Genomic DNA, 15,703 nt, shown 5'->3' on the forward strand with positions numbered 1-15,703 from the left:
TCAAGGTCTGGTTATACTAGACAAAAATAATGGCAGAAATAAAGAAAATACAAGTTATCTCATTTTTAAATGTGTGACCCCATGTTCAGCTGAACCCACCTTTACATGTTCAGCTGAACCCACTCTAAAGGCTATTAGGTCTATCACAGAAGAGAATTACCTGAATCCATGGCTCAGCTGAATCTTTATATGTAGAAGGGATCTGCTGGACTCCATAATGAGTAAGGTTAAAATTGCTATCTTGAGTTCTTCTCTGTGATCCAACTGCAGACTGCTGCTGAGATTGTTGCTGAACCATACGGAGAACAGAAGAATCCACAGGGCTTGGCAATTCATGACTACAGATCAGGGACAGCACAGATTAACAAATTAAGCACCTGAGGTAAATAATGCAGCATATTCGGAAATATCAATTAAAGATCCAGAAACAGATAATTTATTGTACACCAACTGAATCCTCACCTATAGAAATCATGAGATCTCCATTTAGATCTACAGAGTGGACAGATGAGTGGCTCTCTGTTTCTTCTGCATTCTTCTGCCCCTGGAATACAGCAACAGGATCATATGCACTGAAGTTTTATAGTGTACAAAAACAGAAGATGGAATAACTACTTCTAAGTTTTACTGAAGAACATTAGTTTCAAAATTAGTACTTTTGAACTGACCCACTTTCAACAGCCTGAGCATTAAAATATGGGTGCTTAAACATTTTTTTTTCTGCATGAAGAAATGCTTCACTTCAGTACTACAATTAATATTTTAATTTATGAACTGAAATTCAGGTCCTTTTGTACCTCAAATATATGAAAATTTTATTTGTTAACGTAAAATGCAAATATTTATACATTTTATTTGACGTATTATAGAAACATAACCCTAGCTAGCTTTACATGACATTTACACATTCTAATGACAACTCACAGGGAGCTGAAAGTCCATTCCTAACCTTGTTCTAATTAGACACAGTGTTTTCACTCAGGTAAGACAGGCTTAAACCTCTAAACCTGCAGGTAACTTCTCTATCAGAGCACCAAACTGCAAACTCAATTTGGTTTGGATAAGGTGTATCAATAGTACCAAATGCACCAAACCAAATGTACCAAATCAATAGTACCAGAGCACCAAACTGCAAACTCAATTTGGTTTGGATAAGGTGTATCAATAGTACCAAATGAATGATACCAAATTTTCAGAGCTACCAGTCATCATTTATGAGCAGATTTCTGGTTTTTGTTATTGAACATAAAACAAACAACTCAAAACCATACCAAGCTATAATACTTTTGCAGGTTTAGAGTCACCAGAACCTGACAAAACAAAGATAACATACATATTGACATGCAGTGGTGGTGTAATTTGTTTCTGCAGCCATCTTCACACACAGTTAGACTCTCTTCATCCAGCATGCCTAACAAGCAAATGGGGCACATCTGCTCTTCTTCATCCTTCATACTATAAAAAGAGACATTTGTGATTGTAAAAGAGGCATATCAGAATTCAGAACAGGCTTTAACAGTGAAAAAAGATTAACTTCCAGTTTGGAACAGTCACTTCTGGATAACTTTAGGCTATTCATGAATCATTCTCCTAAACCTTGGTCTGAATAAGTAAGCAACCAGATTTTTAGAAGCACTGAGTACAGACAACACTTTGTTAAAATGAAAAGGAAAGTCACAAAACACATGACATCTTTTCAAACTAGGTCAGATACCAATTAGAGATTGAAAGGCCCAGCTTTGGGCACTTAACATTTTTTTCCCTAAGGCTTCTTTAAACAAATCAACCTTCACTTTTTAATTTATCATTTGGGTTTGAAAAACTAAGGAATTCTTATACTTTGAAAACTACCCATGTTCTTTTTCATCCCATTCCTTTCAAAGTATGGAGTCACAAGGCAGTCTTTAGCCCTTTACAAGACACTGTAAATATTCTTTGATGAACATAGTAAAACTCAAAAAATAAACAATTACTCGAGAATTTTCTGCCACTAACAGAAAATGACAGAATAGATTCACATAAACACTAACATATATGTCACACACATATATTTTAAAAAACTCCTATTTTCCCTTTTGTGCCGTTTTTATTTTATTTTTATCCACTTAAATTTTTAAATGGATAACCAGACATTTGCAAAAAAAAATTCTTCTAAACTTAAACAACATACAATGAAAAGCACAGATTTTTAATCTACTGCAACATTGTTTAAATGCGCAAAACTCTAATTACTCATGGTAAAAAAATTAAATTTTAGTTTGGTCCGCATCTAAAACTTTGCAGGCATCCTGCATTTGTTCTCCAACAATATATTTTTAAAATAAAATTAACTTGTACATGCATTATTTCTATACACATGTATACCTTTCTATTTCTCTGCAAATGCTTGCAAAGCTATTTATTCCTTGAAAAGCTCCACAAAAGTAAGCTTACAATGAAAAATAATCCTCCACATGTGTACATATATATAAATTAGAAACTTATTTTTGACAAATTAGCAGTAAGCAAAACATAATTGCAACTATTAAAACTGAGCAAACTTCTATCTCAAATGAATCTGATACTCAGTGTTCTTCAATACCTATACCATACAAATTTAGACTTGAACAGAGCAGTATTTTCTCTCATTGAATCAGTATTGCGGGGTGAATCAGTACCAACAGGTTACTGGCAAACAACTGAAAATCTTTCATCCTGTAAAAAGTGATAGCTAATGCAGCAAAGTTCACAATCCTGTGGAAAAAAAAAAATCCTACACAAAGTATCAACATAGAAGGAACTGGCTTGCCAGGTAAGTAGTTCCAGAGTAATCATGTATTTAACGACTTTGTTTGTGCAACTTATTTACAGAGACAAGAGTTTGGAAAGATAAGTAAAAGATGAAATGAGATTAGGGTCACAGTCTGTATATCAGAATTATAAACCTGTCTGAATATATTCATCTTACTATATGCTCATTATCACAAAGTAACATATCAAGGTACTCCTTAAGTTAGATTCCACTTCACACGAAACAAAGCCTCAATTAGGCTTGCTGTCTTTGGTCTGACCTCTCTAAATGAAGTAGTTTACCCACTAAATAATACGAACACAAATTATTTGTTTAAAAAAATTAATCAGTATATTTTCAAAACTATGGAGAAGTATGTACAAAAGAATTCAAGTAGAAGTAGTCAGGGAAAAAAAATATGGAAGAATAACACATCACTGGAAATTCATAGACAAGGCATCAATTCACAGACAAGGCATAACTAAGATGTTAATAGCTCTCTTAAAATAATTTAATCAACCATTTTTAATTAAGTAGTTTTAAAAACATATACTTGCTTCTGTTTTTATATTTATGTATGTGTTTCTATAAAGTGCATTTACCTAAATATTTTTCAGTGTATTGCCAGAGGCACAAGCTTTTTGTCAAAGCAGGACAGGAGACAAAAAAAATCACATTTATTCTTTTGTTAACATTTGCACAAGTGCTGTATTAAAAAAAAGATGCAAACAATAGGCTTCCAAAGTTGATATATGCTTTAGTCTGCACTCAAGATTTCCAAAGTTTGTTTCACAAAATTCAGATAGGATAAAAAAAAGATTCTTTTCACAACTCTACTTAACATTTTCCAAAGAGAAGTTACAGAACAAATATGCCCACTTGGTACCACAGGGACTAATGTATGCTTTACTTGATTGCTTGCAAATGCAGAGACTAAACGTGGCTTGAAATGAAAGCAGCTTAGAACAAAAAGAATGTAGGTGATTCTGAAACTACAGAATATAGCTTGTAATTCCTTTAAAAAATACTAACCTGTTTTCTGAACTAGATGTAGAAGTACTAGATGATGACAATGTATGAGAATTTGACATGCGTGAGACAAACTTCTGGATGGTGTTACGAGATGGAGCTTTGATCCTCGAGCTACGCCTACTGTGATATTTCTGGAACAAACTCTCAACCTAACATCAGAAAAAGATAGCAACAGTCTTATTTATGCTATGAATATCTTGTAATTAAAAGTCATATTACCAAAGTGTAAACTACTGCTAACAGGAAAAATCTATTCACCTTCACAATAATGCATTAGCAGTGGCAGCAGCAATTTCAGAAGTCTTACTACTAAAAGGATCACAAGAAACATTTTACACCAAAAACTTATCTGCTTATTGAAAATAAATAACAGCTTAAAGTATACACAAAATTACTTCAAAATACCCACATTTTTTCTTCCTTTTAGCAAATCAGTGAGACAGATCTATAAATCTTAATAGAAAATCCCATAAGTTGAACTACTCAAACTACAGCTCTCTACTATTTATGCAGTTATGTCTTATATTTGCAGGTAATTTTTTCCACTTACAGTACTCCTGAGACTGAATTAAAGATAAAATTATAAACATATATTCTTGTTGCTTTGAAATCTAACAGTTTTCCGCATGTTTCAGATAGTGTCCTAAAGACATTATGGAGTGTGTTCTAGATCATCATTGCATTGATCAGAAATTGATTACCTCAAAGTTCTTCAGCGTCTTTCTCCAGAGCATTGGGTCTGAGGGTTCAAGCTGAAAAACCCTCAGCATAACAAACAGCAGATGAATACAAAACGTCCCACGGCCGCAGCTACAAGTCTGCAAGGAAAAGTGTATCCTAAGGTTCTACTGACTTGATAATTTTTCCACATTTAAGTGTATCATAGAACATACCCACCCCTCAACAAAAATAAGTATTTCATATATAGGCATAAATGTTCTCTTGCATAGCCTTACAAAAACAGAGAATTCCTAAAATATTAATAAGAAATGCATACATGAATGCACAAAATTAAGACACCAGTTTTCAATTTATTTTCTCTCCTTGCCTCCCCTTTTTTTTTTATCACCTGAAGCTATTTTTATGCTTCATACTGGAAGTATGATGTCACAAGATGACATGAATCAAACTTACATGCTTCTGTTCACCTATCCTGTACCAAGAAAGCCTATGAAAAGGATCTCATTATGGGTATGAATGAATTTATCACACTATTAAGGGAATTATGTGTTTGTCATTTATACACATTCCATGAACAGAGGAATTAATTGACCAAATTTTAGCCAAGGATATGTAGACATATAATTCAGAGCCACTTCTAGGAATGAGTCTTTTTCTTTTAAAAAAGAGAAACTGTAGACAAATGTAATTTATAAATTACAAACTGATTTTGGTATTACATGAGTACAGATTACAACTTTTAAACATTACTTTATAGAAAAGTGATTATGAATTGAACTCATCTGGCTTTGAACAGTTTTCTGTGGTTAACTATGAATCGATAAAAGCTATAGACAAGACAAAAATGTTCCCTACCTGAGGCCCAATAAACACTCTGTATTTATTATCAGGGCTGTCGCCTCCAATTAAGAAAGAGTTGGGTCCTATCTGCTGCAGCAAGTACAGCCTGGCTCGCATCACTTTGTTGACACGGCGATTTGTCTCCTCAGGGCTGTATGGAGAGAAGCCATCTGGAGATGGGGCTCGTCTAGGCGGTGTTATCCGTCCGCTCTGAAACTACACAAGTGCCTCCGTCATGAGCATTCAAAGGACAGAAAAATGTTTAAATAGGTATGGTTTATTTATTTATTTACAGAATAAGAGTCTCCAAAACCTGGAACTACTACAATCTCTTTGACTACATGATTTAAAAGGATTACTTTTCTCCCATACCCAGTAGCCAAGGGCAGAAGAAAACTGAAATTCTGCAGCTGAAACTTGTCTGACATTGGGACACAAAAGGAGTCTTTCAAATTGCTTCTTATTTTCATGTTGTCATAGATTGCCTTACCATATTACTACTGAATTATCAATTGTAATTCAATCTGAAGATAATCAGGGACTTATTACTCAATAAAGGAGATTATTCTATATAGCTGTAACAATAATATATTTCATGAATGAAAAAAAGCTATAATTACATTTTAAAAAAGGGAATATAAGTTCAACAAAGATCAAAAGTTTAAGAAATTTCCAAAGAAAAGAAAAAAAAAAGATACAGCTTGCTCCCTTTTCCACCATGTAAGCAACTTTTAGATGAGGATGCTTCAGGGTTTTTTAATATTGTTTCCCCATAATCAAAAAGTCAATAGCCCAAATATTTTGGGAAGATTGTCTTCATTTAAGTTCTTCACATTTCTAACATTATGAGATGCAGCAATGGTTCCATGCCATTTCAGATTATCTTATTTTATTTGGATGCATTGAATTTCATGTTAGGATGAAAGTAACAATGAATTAACTGTCCATCATATAAGTAAAATATAAACTGGATTTTTAATGTTTTTAATGTGAAAAGTTAATATAAAACAAAAACCTCAACCAAGTAAAAATGGTTGTTTTCTTTTTTTTAACCTTTCAATTTCTCTTGTCAAGAGGAAAGGACCAATGCTGCTGCCCTGTTAACTTCTGATACTTATCTCTAGTTCAGAAGTATGGCAGTACATATTTTAACTGATACTGGAAACACTTGTTTAGAACAATGATTAGATCTTATTTATCCTCTATTGCACTGTGAATTGCACTGTGAATTTAACTGTTGATGAGGCTTTTTACAACAAGCTAGAGGGTTAGATATTGCTCAAAATGTACTCCTGATTTTTTTAAATTAAGCCAGTTACTCTTGCTCAAAACATTCTATTCTAGATATTCTCTAGAATGCAGTGATAGCAACTGTAGACTTCTAAAAAAGTACATACATAAATTTTCTCTAATCTGTAGATAAACGGAAGTTCTGAAATAGAGGATCACTACAGCAAGACTTTTCTACAGGAATTTTCATCTCATCCACAGTCCCATCCTTAATGGAATATACCTGCCCAGAGAACTGACAGGCAGGAGAAACTGACTACAGTTATTACAAAAGAAAAAGACAAGAAAAAAACCCCCCACCATCAAACAAAAAAAAAAAACCAAACCAAACAAAACAACAACCACAAAAAAAACCCCACCAACAAAAAAACTACCAGCACTTCTTCATGCTAATCAAGCTAAGAAAACATGCATGTATTCATGATTGAGTACCTATATTTCTTTGTTTACTTCCTAGCAATAGCAAATGGGAAAAACAAAACACGTGAGAAATACGATATGAGATATATATGTCACTCAAGTGATATCCTGTAATAGCATCTTTACATCAGCATCTTGCTTGACAGAGGGAGGACTAACTACCCCTATAAGCAAAAGATTGTAGAATATAGCCAAATTGAAAATTACATCACAGCTTGCAACTTACAGGCACTGGAGATACCCTTTTTCTTCTAACACCCGGTGACTCAGATTTAGCTGTCCTAGCAGATGATGAAGAGGAACTGCTAGGAGAAGGACTACGTCTTCCTTTTTGCGTAGGTGAAGAAGCAGTGTTATGTCCTTCAGCTTGAGGATCTAGACAGAGTTTGTTCATTTCTGATCCATCTACTTTTCCAGGGATAGGTTTCACCACCTTGCAGGAATTAAACCACATGTTAAAATTATTAATTGGTAATTTCATATTAAAGCAAAGCAAAATAATCAGTAATGCTTTTGTTGTAGTTAAGCTGTTATACAGATATCCAAATACTTCTTAGGCTATACTATTACTAACATTTGAGAGGAATTAGCTTAATGATCTATATGCAACACAAAAGCAAGAACCTTTCTGCCTGTCTGTTTGTGCAGCTTATGTTAGTTGTGGCAGCAACTGATTCAATTCTCAAAGTACTCCTGTAACTATCACTCATGATACCTCAAAAAACAGCTGTTTCCCCATCTGGATAGGAGAAGCCAAAATAATTTTCTTCTCTATAGGTACTGTGCTTTTTAAGAGCTATAATACTGGATCCATGCATTCCACATGCTACCAGCTGAAAAATACTAGGGCTACTATTTCTTTAACACAACGCTTTTGCAAAACAAAGACTTCAAACATGGAGGTAATCCAGCAAAATAAGGTGTCCTGTTCTTTGTAAAAACCACACCCAGGTTTTTTGTCTGCCATACAAGCAAAACAGCTACACCACATCTGGTATCTGAGCTACCCACTATGCATGGTGCTGCACAATGTGGATAGAGGGGGTGCTCAAGCAAAGGGAGCACATACGCAATACTGCTTTGTTGCATCAACACTAAATGTTGACATTGAGAATTGGAATATTTCAAGACAACTTTCAGCTTTCTGCCAGTCAAACCTACACAACGCATAACAGTAATGTCCCTGGGAACTGAATTTAAAACAGTCACATTGGGAAGATTCAGTTTTAGTTCTTCATTTCTCAGTGTCTCAGAGGCTTGACTCAACACTGGAAGGAAGTTCCAAGCAACAACTCAGATAAACAGAGCAGATCTCTCCTAGAAAGTTCCAGAGATCTTTTTAAGACAAAAACTGAAAGGGGCTTTCCCTTGTCAGGGTAGTAAGAGATATCTACCCTCAGTGCCCAGTTACAAAAGTGAACAGGATAAAAGAGAAATACAAAGAGCAGTGAAAACCCTTTTTCCCCTCCTATCAATCAATGCAGTAATATTAAAGCAGTAATGTCTCTCCTTGCCTGGAAGATCAAAATGCAAACTCATGTACCTATGGACAAACTTCCTCTGCTTGAAAACATCAAAAGTGTCAAATTATAGTAACTGAGAATCTAGAGCACCAAATATTGTGTTAACACATCCACAAACCTCAAGGGAAGTGGGCTGAGCATGGAAATAATTTCAAGCTATTCAGTAACCCAAAAACATTTAAATTTTTCAAGTTAAAATTGTGTTATTGGACCCTTTGAGGTAATGGGGTTTGGTGCACTTTTAAGTATTTTCAACATTATTTCTCAAAACAGAACCAACAGAACCTTCTTATTTCTGTTCCAGAAAACCTGTCCCCAAACACTTGCCTACTGCATCTTAAGATGATCTTACCTTTACATTAATGGTACATGGGAGTCATATAAACCAATTGCAACTATGTTCATGGGTAAGCAATGGCTATTCATTAACCAGCATTATACTGAATAGAATTGGAACTACTCTTAAAGTATTTCAGGTTTGATCTACCTACGTTTCCTAAAAGCACATCCAAGCCATTTATGCCAAAGCAGTATCCAAAAGGCTAACAAAACACTGTTATGCAAACTTCATCAGAGCTGAGAGCTGGCTGAAGGAGCGGCCGAGTTTGGGTTTGCTGCTGGTTTTAGCAGGTTTTCAGCCGGTGAGCGGCGCTCCCTCGGTCGCTGGAGGGCAGCAGTGCCGCAGCCGTGCTCACAGAGCAGCACTGCGATAGCGGCTTGGCTTAAAAACAAACAGCAACAACCGCGGGACATCGCACTCAGCCAGCCACGCTGCCCTGTTAAACACCGCGTAGGAAACCGACAGGGGCACCATAACTAAGAGTAGAGAAGTTCTTAAGAAAAAGAGGTTTCTAGTAGAAAGAAATTGAAGTGATTTTTATTTGTAATAGCTGTTACAGATACTGTCCTTCCATCAGTGCCACCTACCACAGGGCCTCTTCTGCTTCTTCTTTCCAGCCATTCATGCTTCCAGGCTGGCATACATGTTGCCTTGAGTTTCTCCCTGATCATGCGCTCTTCTGGGCGGTCATCCATCTTCTGCAACCCCCTAAGGGTTTCTTTATTCTCCATGTCACGACTACAGCAAAGAAAAAAAAGTCATAAACACAATTAATTTCAGTTAAAGTATAATGTCACAGCATTCTTAAACTTTGTGCCACCCTATTCTCCCTCTCCTTACAATGCATCTGCTAAAACATTATTTCCACCAGACTACAAGAAGCCTTTTAAGAGTTACACCTAATCTCTTATTCTGCCATTTGAAGCAGAATACCTCTTTAGAGTGATTTCTTTAAAATGTGTGCCCTGCTTGTAGCACTGAACACCCAGTAAAAACAAAGATCTTGGCAAATACAAAAGCAATACAAAAATTACCCTCTATGTAATGTCATGCCATTCATCAAAGGTTTCACAAATGTTGCAATGATTCAGGCATTCCTTTCTCCATTTTAAAATAATTTACAAAATTAATATAAAGATGAAAATTTCCCATAATCATAGGATGCACAAGCATGAAACTATGTACCTGGTGCCTCTTCATATATTAACTCTGCTCAAAAACAGAGAACTCATAAACTAATACACAGTAAGTATCGGAGAATAATAAAATGGCCTGGATTGGAAGAACTCTCACTGTGGGCAGGGACACCTCCCACTAGACCAGGCTGCCCCATCCAACTTGGCCTAAACTGTATTTAAACTAGACACAGAAGTCACAAAATTAAGGCTAGTGGCCTGTAAGTTCTTTCCAGGTGACTCAAGAGCTCTTAAATCAGCTATAGTAAGAGCAAAAATTCACAGCAAGTTCATATCTGTAAAATGAAAATTTAATCCATCTGGGCTTGTACTTTTTCACCTACAGCAAAGTAGCTCTTTGTGATTGCTGGCAACAACAGAAAGGCAAGAAATACTGTCAGACGCTGAAAAACAAATATGAACAGTCTGGAAGATTTCCTGATTCTGTTGAGCTATCAGCTAAATCACCAAGCAAACCACATTCTTAAGCAGCAGCACATGATCCCCACCCATCTTCTTGAAGCCAGTGCTCTTTCAAAATAAGCAAGCTTGATTAAGCCAACTGTCAGAATGAGATTTTATTCCAAAAATAAAATCAAAACTTTAAAAGGGAGAGTATATAATAATTAAGCTACAAGGACTGCTTTCTTCCATGCAATCTCAGCTTCTAAAACATTTAACCATGCAGTCACAACTGCATTTATGTATTGTATGATGACCTAAAAATACATTTCCTGCAATATTCATTGCAATAAAATGACATTAAAATTACAATTCCTATCTTCAGTAGCATTGTATTACTGAGGTCATTTATCACAAATAATTGTGCTTAAAATAAAATGAGAATTTTTTGCAGGTCAGAAGGAGAGTATTGTTATTTTTTTTTCTTCTCTCATTGCAGAGACAAAGGAAATAAAGGATTCTGAGGCAGGAAATAATACTTCCTGTTCAGTGCAGAAACGTAATAAGCAGATGGACACTGTAAAGAAAATATATTTTCTTTTGAGCTAATTTCTAAATATAGAATGTTAATAACTGATTTTAGATATGTGGAACCATGTGATTCTAGTGATAAAGGACTTAAAAATGTTTATAGGTAGAAACACAATCCACCTAAGAATGAACGTTTTTTCAGAGTTAAGCATTCATGCTTATTTAATTTTAAAAGAAATGCAAGTGAATTCCATAACACTGCCTTCTAGATACAGAGATGAAAGCAGTGATAACTAATAAAAACCAAAGTTATTACAGCAGTAGGCAGAGTCCAAGTGAAAAACGTGCCTGAAAATTTCAAATGCAGAAGAAACCACTGTGTAAAAAGAGTCAACCTTGAATTTTTTTCTCAGTCAAAAAAATCTGTTCATGGTCAAAAAGTATTTGATAAGACCACAGCTCTGAAGTAATAAAGGCACAAATTAAAAAATCATTATTTTTTATATTCGTTACTTCATGGCATGAACCATCTCAGTTGCATGAATACTTAATATACTAGACAGAAAACACCACACCAGTAGTGAAAGAACGACACAGTATTTCATTTGTTCATATAACCATGATTAACTTCTCCCAATTGATACAAAAAAAGTCTTTTAGAGGCCCTTGGACTTGAATTCATGAACAATGTAATACAACAGTAGAGGCTTTACAATCTCTGCTTGTTCTCTAAAAAGCAGAAGCAGCTATCTTCCTCTCATGTGACAGCTATACTGATCTACTCTTTTCTGCACAAAGAACTCTTGTGCTTTCTCTACATGCAGGTGGGAAAGACCAACTGTGTCTGAAAGCTTTTGCTTAGTAGATCAGTTCTCATGCAGAATTTAAGTTTTATGTATATCCATATATATTTCTTTTTACTTGCAAAGCACAACTTCTTAAGTGATGGAAACAACTTCATATTTTATAATTTAAATCAAGCCTTGGCTAAAATTTAATTAGAATATTCATACCTGCTGGGTCTGTGGAAAAAATATTTTTCCTGTGACTGCACCAAACTCCTACATACTGCAAGATACCTCACCTTGTGACTATGAACCTGCACAGTTCAGGGTTTGGTTTTTTGGTTTGTTTTGTTTTTTCCATCTTAAGCAAACTCCCTCATCTATTCCAGGCAAGCTGACGTTTTTCTACACAGCAATGTCTAGATTGCCAGTATCAGATCACTGTACCTCAGCACAAAGTAAAAACAAGAAATCTAGAGCATATTCCACCAAGGACTTCATCCTGCAGTGTACAGAGTATCTTGATCTTCACAGAGGAGCACCTATTTGTGATAGCCACATACTTAAGTGACTCTCAGGTGGTGTTTTATTTGAATCACACTGCAAAGCTAATGAGCAAGCTAAAAACAAACCTCAGAGAACATGCTTGAACCAGGAGAGCCTTCCATTTCTCAACAGCCCATTCCCGTGCTTCATTAGGAAGCAAGGATTTTGCTCTTAAACGTTTCAGCTTCTCATGAGTCAAAGAAAAAAAAAAGGCACTTTTTTTCTGATAAATTTTAACTTTTTTACTTTGCCTCCCTCCCCCAACTCCAAGTATCTTCTGAATTCTTTGTATTGGTATGTTCAAACTAACAGACACCAGCTCCTGTAATAGTCAAGAAGTTTCAAAGAAATGGGTCTAAACTGAGTTCTAGAGTACTGAGCAACAGTGTGATGAACAGTTTAAATAAGATCACTGATCTACACTTGAATAATTCCATTATTAACTTTGGATTATTTGTTTTATGAACTACAAAACTCAATACAGAAAGATTAACACACTGCATGGAAATAATCACTGCAACATCTTATGCACCAGAGAAAGTAACATGTCCTTCATTTCTGTATCTTAATTTTGAAGACCTGCAAACAGCAACTGAGTAGCTAGATCATTAATAATTTGTTTTCTATGGATCAATGACTCAGTATTTTATACTGAGGTATGGATTACACATGCTATTTTAGTGAACTATGGTGAAGTACATAAGCAAACTTTACTTCTAAGAGCTTAGTGAATTCAGTACTAATTCTCTGGAAGTATTTTCCTTACAAAAGTATATAATGACATATGAAAGCTCAACTGTAGCTCCAGTTCATTTGCCAATTGTACATTTCATTCTACTTCTCAACAATTAGATGTCTTGGCTTCTCTGCTGTCTTATATGGGTAAAAAAGTTTTATCCAATGGCCAGACTGGACCACATTTTATTAGCAGCAGGAAGACAGGAAAAACACAAGCTCTGAAATAGGAGTCAATTCACCAAGAAAGGGAAAAGAAGTTCTATTTGCTATATCCGCAAGTATTCAGCCATAGCAAGGAGAAAAATTATTAGCTGCTGATTTGTTTGTTTTTTTTTTGTTGTTTTTTTTTCTTTTAAACATATGTCTGAAGCAATGTAGCAAAAGTAACTTGCATATGAGCAGTGGTCAAACCATGGGGAACCAGAAGAAACATTATGAACAAAAGTGGTCATAAAACAGCTATGTCAGAACAATCAAAGGAGTTAGTAACAGGTTTGATGAAAGAGCACCAGATGAGAAAGAACAAATACAGCAGACATTTTATAATCTGTCCAATAAAATGCTACCTATTATAACAATCATAACTGGAAGCAACCTTAGATGGGAGATAAAGATCTCAGTTTGAGAATCTTAAGCAAGAACTAAGAACATGGTCACCCAGCTAAATGCAATCCAAGCCTCAACAGGTCCCAAGAACACCAGGCTAGGTGGCCAGGCTTCCAGGAGGCATGGTACATAGGAGCAGAGCTCAATGTGAAGAACAGGGACAAGAGTTAGCCATTCTCTGAACTGAGGAGGTTAGCTACAAGTATGCTAGGTAACTTCTTGCCACAGTTCCAGCACTGCTCACAGTTTCTCTTCTGCCATTAAGTACTTCTAATGAAATCAAGATTAGTAAATAAAAAACAGAGTAAGATGGACAAGCCATGGTCTGACCTCCTGACAAGTCTCCTGTTCCTTCTCCTGATGATTCGCTACTGCTGACAACATCTAACCATATGTCCAGTTTAGCAATACAAAAGGTATGGCACATACTATGAAAAACTTCAAAACTTCACAGGAAACCTTCTCAACCTGGTAATAAATGGCAGCAACTGCCACTTAACAATAGAACTGAATGTGCTACTTCCAGAGACAAAGGTACTTGGCTTCCTAAAATAGTTACAGAGACTTTAGGTGGATGTTATAGAAGTGTGAAATTCAGTTGCACTATTCTGTTCAGAGTACTCCCTCGAAAGCTGGTATGTCAAAAGGTGCAATTGTCAAAGAGGACACTGCTAACAGGACAATATTCACAATTAAAGCTCTAACTACAGAGACTGAGCCATCCCCTTCAGGGGAACCTCACAGGCCCTGGCCAGGAAAGATCATCCTTCCTCTGAGCCTCAGTAATGAAGGCTCAAAACTCCAAAGATGGATGTCAAAACATACAGAAGTAGACTTCCTGCAGAGGTTTTCTAGCTCCTATGAAGTAAAATTCACCTATGCAAAATATGTTTTATTACTTGCTCTGAAATCACCTAGCTAATCCTCTGAGATACATTACTCAGTAGCCACAGAATATGAGTCCTCCTACAAAACAATAACCAACAGCCTCTGTTGGCAACAGATACTTGCTATGAAGCTGATGAAATGGGCTTCCCTCCTGTGTATTTCTTAAAAAAGCTATCAGACATCTCACACCAGTATTACAGAAAAGTTCATAGGGCTCTCAAATTCTGTCATTATTTAGTCAGCCAGTCGCAGTCCAGATTGATCAGGGTGTTCACACAGGTGTTTTGAAAACAGCAGTAACATTACATGATCTCTCAGACTCTAAACTTCCATACCAAATGCTTTAGAGAGAGAAGTTGGTACTTTATCTCTAAAACCCTTAAAGTTTATGCCATTATTGAACAGAATTTCTAGGACTTCCAGGAGGTAGATAATTTATATTGATACAAGAAACCCAAAGGTAATAATAATTGTGTAGTTTAATTATTTTAATTATGAATTATGAATTTTCCTTAATATACCAAAATGAGACTATAAAGGTTCATATACTTATTACTGTACAACAAACTTCAGCATCCCAGCAGAGAGCAGAACCCAGTATATCCAGTTCATGTTATGCCAGCTGAAGAGAATATGCAAGTCCTGTCCCCACTGTGGTATAACTTAGCACTGGGTCTTACTTCAAAAACAGCAGTAATGTCATTAAAAGACTGAATAGGAGTGCTCACTGACAGCTATATGACTAGTTCATCAGCACCAGGTTGTAGGATCTCAGGCATAGGTGTTAGAGATTCTTTGCCCCAGGTTAGCCCACCAGAGCTGTCCTCTAGCTTTTACTTATGCATAAGAACAAGTTTTTACTTGTTACATATCATGTAAGTCTACTCACTTTTTAACAGAATCAAATTCTTCACTTCTAGAATGAAGTTTGATCTCTTAGGCACCAAACTGATCTTTCATCCCAGATTCATCAAGGCTGTCCTAGCTCAAATTAGGAGTACTAGCTGAAGTGTGATTGGCCAACACATAGAAAGGATCAGGTCAGAGCACATACAGCTCTCACTGATGCAGAAGTCAGAAGCCATTAATGGAAAGATGACAATTAAAGGTAGGGTAAAACCCAAAATACAAGTCCT

At 35.8% G+C, this 15,703-nt stretch overlaps 1 protein-coding gene across 3 annotated transcripts in view; it reads right to left on the reverse strand.

Moving 5' to 3' along the window:
- The window catches only part of MAP3K1 (mitogen-activated protein kinase kinase kinase 1), a 58,584-nt gene that overhangs the window by 13,933 nt on the left and 28,948 nt on the right, over nt 1-15,703 (reverse strand). For all 3 annotated transcript variants that reach the window (XM_059874237.1, XM_059874234.1, XM_059874236.1), the window contains exons 2-9: nt 9,484-9,634; nt 7,260-7,466; nt 5,339-5,539; nt 4,504-4,620; nt 3,803-3,951; nt 1,334-1,455; nt 463-544; nt 161-338 (exon numbers count right to left, since the gene is read on the reverse strand). In XM_059874237.1, coding sequence (XP_059730220.1) covers nt 161-338; nt 463-544; nt 1,334-1,455; nt 3,803-3,951; nt 4,504-4,620; nt 5,339-5,539; nt 7,260-7,466; nt 9,484-9,627 — 1,200 coding nt within the window. In that variant the 5' untranslated portion in view covers nt 9,628-9,634. The remainder of the gene's footprint in view (nt 1-160; nt 339-462; nt 545-1,333; nt 1,456-3,802; nt 3,952-4,503; nt 4,621-5,338; nt 5,540-7,259; nt 7,467-9,483; nt 9,635-15,703) is intronic.

The sequence above is a fragment of the Haemorhous mexicanus genome, chromosome Z (assembly GCF_027477595.1).
Source record: "Haemorhous mexicanus isolate bHaeMex1 chromosome Z, bHaeMex1.pri, whole genome shotgun sequence".
Lineage (NCBI taxonomy): Eukaryota > Metazoa > Chordata > Aves > Passeriformes > Fringillidae > Haemorhous > Haemorhous mexicanus.